The sequence below is a fragment of the Polistes dominula genome, unplaced genomic scaffold (assembly GCF_049000335.1).
Source record: "Polistes dominula isolate Pdom_NZ unplaced genomic scaffold, Pdom_raw_medaka contig_79, whole genome shotgun sequence".
NCBI classification, from domain to species: domain Eukaryota; kingdom Metazoa; phylum Arthropoda; class Insecta; order Hymenoptera; family Vespidae; genus Polistes; species Polistes dominula.
Window position 1 is genome coordinate 114,165 of NW_028300916.1, and position 7,785 is coordinate 121,949.

Below are 7,785 nucleotides of genomic sequence, written 5' to 3' on the forward strand. Positions count from 1 at the left end.
TTGACTAAAAATAAATAGTAAAAATTAAAATATAAGAAAAAACTCTCCGTCAGTTTGTTACAGCTCATGTGTAGAATATGTGGATTAAATTTTATAAGAATCGGTTTACTGGTTCGTGAGATACGATGGAGCTAGTATTTCAAAACATAGTTTCGAGATAAACGCGTTTAAAGTTTTTTTCTACTCAAAATCGTTAAAAATTCTTACCTAAACTTAATCTGCGATGCCTGGACCATACAATAGACCTTCTTCTTGTTCATATTCTTCAATTTCTTCCAGTCTTGCCTTCTTCCACTTTGATCTGGCATCTTTTGAGCACTCAGAGCTTCGACGGTTCGCAGATTCGATACGTCGGTCGTCGCGTCTTTTAGCAAAGTCGATCGCTCCTGGCCCAAGTTTCATGCCCATCGTTTCCATTATCTTCATCACTGTTTGAAATCCTTCGTTAAAGATACATGCTGAAACTTTGCACGCAATTTCAACAACTTTTTTGCCGTTAAACAGGTTTTTAGGTGCCATGTTCCATACGCAGTTATTAAAGCTTTCATTATTATTCTGCGTAGGTCCACCTAAACATCTTTCCAGCAGTTCTGTCTTAGTCAGATCCTCATAAATAGGCTTTAGCACTTTCTGTACATCTTTAGAAAGTGCTGGAGGATGCTTGTATTTTTGCTTCAGTGCCTTAGTTTTGAGGTACTTACACCAGTCGATGGAACACGTATGGTAATTATTATTATCTTTTTTTTTTTTTTTATGAATCGTGAGATATTATGATACCTTTCTATTTGTAAGGAAAGATACAGTCTCCGTCGAAAGTGTACGAACAAATTGAATTGAAAATAAATTAAAATGCAAACAAACTTTGAAAAGGGTTGAGAACATGGGAATCTGTTATTTTATAAAATTCAACTTCAATGATCAATTAAACATTTCTCATTTCTTTTTCTTTTTATGAAATAAAAATGTTTCCTTGCCGAAGATATTAGAATGAGAATTGAAATGAAAATAATAAGGAAAGTGTAAACACAACGCGGAAAAGGAAGAGGCAGAAGAAGAATATGAAGAAGAAGTTGGGGTAGGGGTTGGTAAAGGTGAAAAGTTGGGGTGGAGTTATTCTTTTATTTATTTATTTTTTTTTTTTTCAAGTCGAGGGATATTAATAATTCCTCTTACAAAGTTTGAAAACAGGACCTTGGATGGCCAATCGCCGGGCAAAGGATGACAACTAACGGCCGATCACTGACGTTTTCTAATGGCCCATAGAGGGCTGAATATCCAAATGATAACCCCGGCCCATTAATGGTAATTGATCATTGGCCCATTAATGGTAGTTATCATCAACCCATCAATGGTAGTTATCATCGGCCCATTAATGGTAGTTATTATCGGCCCATTAATGGCAGTTATTATCGGCCCATTAATGGCAGTTATTATCGGCCCATTAATGGCAGTTATTATCGGCCCATTAATGGTAGTTATTATCGGCCCATTAATAGCAGTTATTATCGGCCCATTAATGGCAGTTATTATCGGCCCATTAATGGCAGTTATCATCGGCCCATTAATGGTAGTTATTATCGGCCCATTAATGGCAGTTATCATCGGCCCATTAATGGTAGTTATTATCGGCCCATTAATAGCAGTTATTATCGGCCCATTAATGGCAGTTATTATCGGCCCATTAATGGCAGTTATTATCGGCCCATTAAGGGTTCATTCTGGTTTCTACGCCGAAAAAAAAGGCTATTTTCACGATTTTTTTTTAGGCTTTGTAGGATACATATACATATGAAAGTTGTTGGGTATGATAAATACACTCTAGAAGTACAAGAAAAAAATTTTTTTTTATTGTTTTTAACGTTTTTTGACATCCAAAATGGCTGACAAACGTGAACCCGTCAAAAAAAGGTATGCTGTTGGCGGGCATCGAAATTTGAGAACGGGTAGTCTAAAACAAAAAAATGAAACGGTTTTAAATTTAGTATGACAATGGCTATCGGGTATGCTAAAACTATCAATTTTTATGAAAGCAAAACAAAATGACAGCCATTTTTCGAAAAAAAAAATCGTTGATTTTTTCGCAGTTTTTTGTAAAAAAAAAATAGTAAAAATTAATATTTTGACTTGGTTGTAGCATGCGAGATAGCCATTCATGTGTAGAGTATGTGGTTAAAATTTCAGAAGGATCGGTTGAGTAGTTTCGGAGATATCATGCCCGCCAACCGAAAAAACGTTGTTTCGAGAAAAACGCGTTTAAAGTTTCTTTTAACAAATTTTTAAAAGTCTGACTCTACCTTATTCTGCGATGCCTGCACCATACAGTATGCCTTCTGCTTCTTCAAAATACTCATTTTCTTCAACTCTAACCTTTTTTCGTTGTGTCCTGGCCTCTTTTAAAGATTCTCCGCTCAAACGATTGGCTGAACGCACACGCGTGTTGTCGCGGTGACTAGCGTAATTGACTGCGATAGGGCCAAGTTTTATCTCCAAAACGTGCATTATTTTTAGTATTGGATCAAAACCTTCGTTAAATATACAAGCTGCCAATTGACAAGCTATTTCCACAATTTTTTTACCATTAAATAGATGTTTAGGCACCATAGCCCAAACGCATTTGTTGAAGCACTCATTATTATTTTGAGTGTTGCCACCTAAACATCTTTCAAGCAATTCTGGTTTTGTCAGGTCTTCGTACACTGGCTTTAATACTTCTTGGACATCTTTAGCGAGAGGAGGAGGATGTTTATAAGTATCAAGGGTTTTAGCTGCAGCAACTTTACGATACTTACACCAGTTGCTAGAACAGTATGTATGTTGCGGGTCATCATCAGTAGAAATTTTGTGATAGTACCCCGCCCAAATTTCCTTTCTCATGTTCTCAATTGAATTTTTATTTCTTTGAACAGCTAACCCATAGTTAGTTGACAATTCCTTCATCAACTTTATAGTCAATCGTTGAGTTTTAATCACTGGAACACTTTTTTTAATAACTTTTTTCTTTTTTACAACTTTCTTCGGTCCTTTTTTTGCAGCAGGTTTCTTGGCTTCCGCTTGTTTCAAAGCTTTTCTCTTTTGAATCAGTGCTTTTCGTGCTTCATTAGTACGGTTGAAAACTCGTTTGGCAACATGTAAAACACACTCTAATTTTTTGATAACAAAATCTTCGCCGTAGGGAAAAACATTTAGCAACATTTGAAAAGTTTTCGTGTCGCCATCGCCAATATAAAAACCATATTTTACGGAGAACTTCTTGAGTGATCGAAGAAACATCTCCACGATACCATCAACCTCCATCTTCCCGGCACTACCTTCATAGTTTATCGTACAATGCGTTTTATGCTGTTCGTACCAGGCAAGACAGTTTACTTCCTTCACTTTTTTTTTCCACATCTCACATCCCTTACAGTAAGTTGACCTTATAGAAACGTCGACAATTTTTCCACTATATTTTAAAATTAGAGAAACTATTCCAATCAACGAAGAGAATCCTCTTTTGGCCCAAGAGCCGTCGCCAGAAACAGACAGAATATCCTCTGGTTCTCCTCGTTTCTTGTTTTCGAGTTGCTCTTCGGTGACGGCTTTATGCGACACTACGTTAAAAACAGTATTGACCGCGATTAGTATAAAGTCAACGATTCCATAATATGCAGAGATACTTAAACCTTTTCCGAGGTCCATAAGTTTGCAAAACATATTTATACCATGCACACCAATACCAAAAAACCTTTCCAAAAAAAAGAATATAGCGAAAAAAACTGAATACTAGTTTTGTTTTCCTACACCATTCTGAATAATATGCAGAGACATTTCCACTTAAGCAACCGTTTATGGTTTGTCTCCTCTCTCTGTAATATCTCTGTGTTTGGGTCGCAAAATAATATACTTAGACTGCTCGGATCGTTCTAAAATTTTTGTATGATAATTCTACATATGTCTACTTTCGAAAAATGCAAAAAAAAAAATTTATTTTTTCAAAATTATAAACCAGAATGAACCCACTATGAATACAGCGGCATGAATACCGCGGATACTCTAGGGATCCTATAGGAGGGATGCGCCATTCATATTCAGCTCATGTGCCATTGGCTGAAAATTTTGGGGACCGCTTGAATTTATAATAATTTTTTCGTGTAACCTATTCTATTTTAATATAAATTTTTAATTATCATTAAATATAGTTCATTTTTTTCTGTATTTGATACAATTCATTATTTCATAATTATTTCAATGTTTGAATCATTCGCGCGCAAAATCGAGTTCCGGTCCCCCAGCAATGTACATGGCACATCCCTCCTATAGGATCCCTAGGATACTCTACTAATCGATAAGATATAGTAACAGTTACTTCCGCTAGATGGCAGCATAATTTTACTAGTCGGTAAAATGAAGTAACAGCTAGTACCGCTAAATGGCGACACATATTTTACCAGTCGGTAATAAAATACAGATTTCCCAATATATTTTTATTAATTGATTAAGAGCGGGGTAAGGGTTTTCACTTTCGAAAAATCGATTTTTTTTGTCTTATCTTATTGTTTAACATTTCAAGAATATGTCCTTAAAATTTTAATCCGATCTAAGCAATATTCTTGAAGTTATTGTCAAATTAGTCTCGGGGCCTTTCACGCTCTATTCGTATATATTTCATTCTCGATTCGTGGCGTACGATCCATTTGGAATTTCGAAAACTTGATGACCTCTTTTTTTTTTTTTTAGTCAACAAATTTTGCAAAGGTGCACCCCTACCCCAACCCTCACTCCCACCACCACTCCCACCACCACCACCACGATCTCCCGGCGAACGATCGTTTTTATCATTTTCATGATAGGGTTTGGAAACTTGATGAGTAAAAAAAAAAAAAAAAAACTAAAGTCTCTGGGATCACTGATTGTCCTGACCCCATATCCAGTTTTAGAAATATTTCATTTAGTAAAGGCAGGTAACTAAAACCATATAGATATATTTTATATTTGTGTGTATACGATACACTACAATATTTTAAAATAAGAAACGAGCTTCAGTTTGTTGTTAGACGTTCGACCGTACGCTTGTAATTTTATAATTTTATAATTTATTCCAAAAATTTCCTGTGCAAAAATGCCGAGAGTAAGCAAAGTTTCGAGAGAAGACCGACAAAGTGGAAGGACTTATTTGTGTAGATCAAAAAAAAAATTTAACCCGAATAAAATAATTAAAGATGAGGCTACCACAAAAAGTGCTTCATCGAAGAAAATAAAACTAAATACCAGTGCTAGTGTACCAAAAGACGTTGAAAAACATTTTAGAATCATCGATTTTTTGCTTGTTTTCTCAACCATCGTAAGTTTAGTGAAATGTGCTCAGTGTGATGGTTCAGTTGAGTTCAAAAGCTGCAAAAAAGAAGGACTTGGCTTCCAAATCCAAGTCAAATGTACAAATTGTGATCCACGCTTTATACCGTCGAGTGAGAAAACTGGTCATCGCTATGAAATCAACACTCGTTTTGCCTTTGTAATGCGTACATTAGGTTTGGGTTTAACAGGCTGCAATAAATTCTGCGGGCTCATGGACATAGCAAGTAGTTTTCTATCAAAACCATCTTATTTGGATCTCATGAAATCTATTTGCTGCAGCATCAAAACGACTGCTGAAAAATTTCTTGTTTCCGCCGCAGACGAAGAAAAACAGCTAACACGGGCAAATTCGGAGTCAGACCAGTGCTGTCAGATCGTGGGTAAATCTTACCCTCTCCCTGTGCCACTGGGATTGCACACAATGAAAGTTTTCCATGTCCGTGTGTTTGGGATGTCGAGGAAAGCCGAGTGTAACCGAAGTTGGCGGGCACGCCGGAGTGGCACACTATGAAAGCGACTCGTGTCGAAACACGAGTGTCCGAACACATGGACACGAGTCGCTTTCATAGTGTGCCACTTCGTGGCCAACCGCCAACTTCGGTTACACTCGGCTTTCCTCGACATCCCAAACACACGGACATGGAAAACTTTCATTGTGTGCAATCCCAGTGGCACAGGGAGAGGGTAAGATTTACCCACGATCTGACAGCACTGAGTCAGACACTTTGACCGTTTCTGGTGACGGCACGTGGCAGAAACAAGGCTTCAGCTCTTCCTTTGGCGTCACTTCCTTGATTGGATATTGGTCTGGAAAAGTTATCGATATTTTCGTAAGTAGTTCGCACTGTCAGGCTTGCAAATTATGGGGAAATTAATTAAATACTAATGAATTTGAAGATTGGTACCAAGAACATATTGAAAACGATGAATGCCAAGCCAATCACACCGGACCATCAGGTAACATGGAAGTTAATGCTGTTATCGAATTGTTCCGCCGATCAGAAAAAAATTACGGAGCAAAAATCAGCAACTATATCGAAGACGGTGACAGTAAAACTTACGGCAATTTAGTGAAAGCTAAACCTTATGGTGAAAATTTTACTATAAATAAAAAAGAATTTGTAGGTCACGTGCAAAAAAGAATGGGTAAACGTCTACGTGATCTAGTAAATAAAACTGTAGAAAATAAAGTTGTAAAAACCGGTGGCAAAGGAAAGCTCACTGGAAAAGTCATTGATAATTTGAGTCGATACTACGGAGCAGCAATCAGACATAATTGTAATTCATTGGAAGGAATGAGAAATGCAATCTGGGCAACGTTCTACCACCAGCAGTCAACAGACGATAACCCTCAACACCATAAGTGCATGAGCGGTGAGAACTCGTGGTGTTCATATCAAAAAGCTTTGGCCACAACAGGAGTGGAAAATTTCCAACATGACTACACTCCACTTCCACAAGATGTCATAGAAGCGATCAAACCGATTTATGAAGATTTGAGTAAAGACGAACTTTTAGAAAGGTGTCTTGGAGGCTTTACTCAAAATGCCAACGAAAGTTTGAACCAGCTGATTTGGAGAATTGCACCGAAAAAATTATCTGGCAGCAGACAAATTGTTGAATTTGCATCTTATGTAGCTGCATGCACTTTCAATGAAGGTGCTGGTGCTCTTCTAACTTTTCTGTCTGACATGGACGTCAGTGTCGGCCCAAGCGCTCATGATTATGCATCATTTACGGACAGCAATCGCATTGATAGGGCCGAGTTCCAAGCTGTGCAGCAGAGCAAAGAAGCCAGAATAAAACGAAGACTTGAGAGAAAAGAGGCTGAAGACATCGACAATGCTGCAGGAAGTGTGCTGTATGGACGTGGAATCGATGATTCTGTGTAAGTTGAAAAAAAAAATTTTTTTCTTCACTTTTTTGCTTCATAAACTTTAAACGCGTTTTTCTCAAAACTACTTTTTCAAAGTCCGTGTTCACTGCCATTTAAAAACTACTCGACCGATTCATTTCAAACTTTGTACACATTTTCACATATAAAATACCTCCCCCCTACGTTTAGTAAAATTTTTTTTTTTACATTAAGGGTGTTTCCCACCCACAAAATGGCGGAAATTTTCGTGGAAAATAACGGTTCACACTTTAGATGGCCGCCAAAAATTTTTAAATTAAAAAAAATAATAATCAGAGAACGTTGGGGGGAAGATTTGATTATAATTTGACTAAATTTTCATGGTTTTTCATTTTCAGATAATTTCCGGCCGAATTACAGTGAACACCGCAAATTGTTTTTTTTTTTCAAGACGCTCTGGGGGAAGCTCTGTTACGGGCTAATGCTTCAATATTTCTGCATGAAAAATTTACAGAACATTGTCAAAACTATGCTTAATAATGTATACAAGGTTTGAATAAAATTGCTCAATCCATATTTGAGAAAAAAAATCGCAA

At 37.0% G+C, this 7,785-nt stretch overlaps 2 protein-coding genes across 2 annotated transcripts; one reads left to right on the forward strand and one right to left on the reverse strand.

Moving 5' to 3' along the window:
- Positions 1–1,721: 1,721 nt before the first annotated feature.
- On the reverse strand, positions 1,722–3,959 carry LOC149033052 (uncharacterized). Its single transcript, XM_089170744.1, has 2 exons — positions 2,790–3,959; positions 1,722–2,720 (listed from the first exon to the last, which is right to left on the reverse strand). The coding sequence occupies exons 1-2, from the start codon at positions 3,691–3,693 to the stop codon at positions 2,296–2,298; spliced, it is 1,329 nt and encodes a 442-aa protein (XP_089026870.1). The 5' UTR covers positions 3,694–3,959; the 3' UTR covers positions 1,722–2,295.
- A 2,094-nt stretch (positions 3,960–6,053) lies between these two features.
- LOC149033053 (uncharacterized) lies at positions 6,054–7,785 on the forward strand. The gene is made up of 2 exons (XM_089170679.1): positions 6,054–7,222; positions 7,588–7,785. The coding sequence occupies exons 1-2, from the start codon at positions 6,297–6,299 to the stop codon at positions 7,589–7,591; spliced, it is 930 nt and encodes a 309-aa protein (XP_089026805.1). The 5' UTR covers positions 6,054–6,296; the 3' UTR covers positions 7,592–7,785.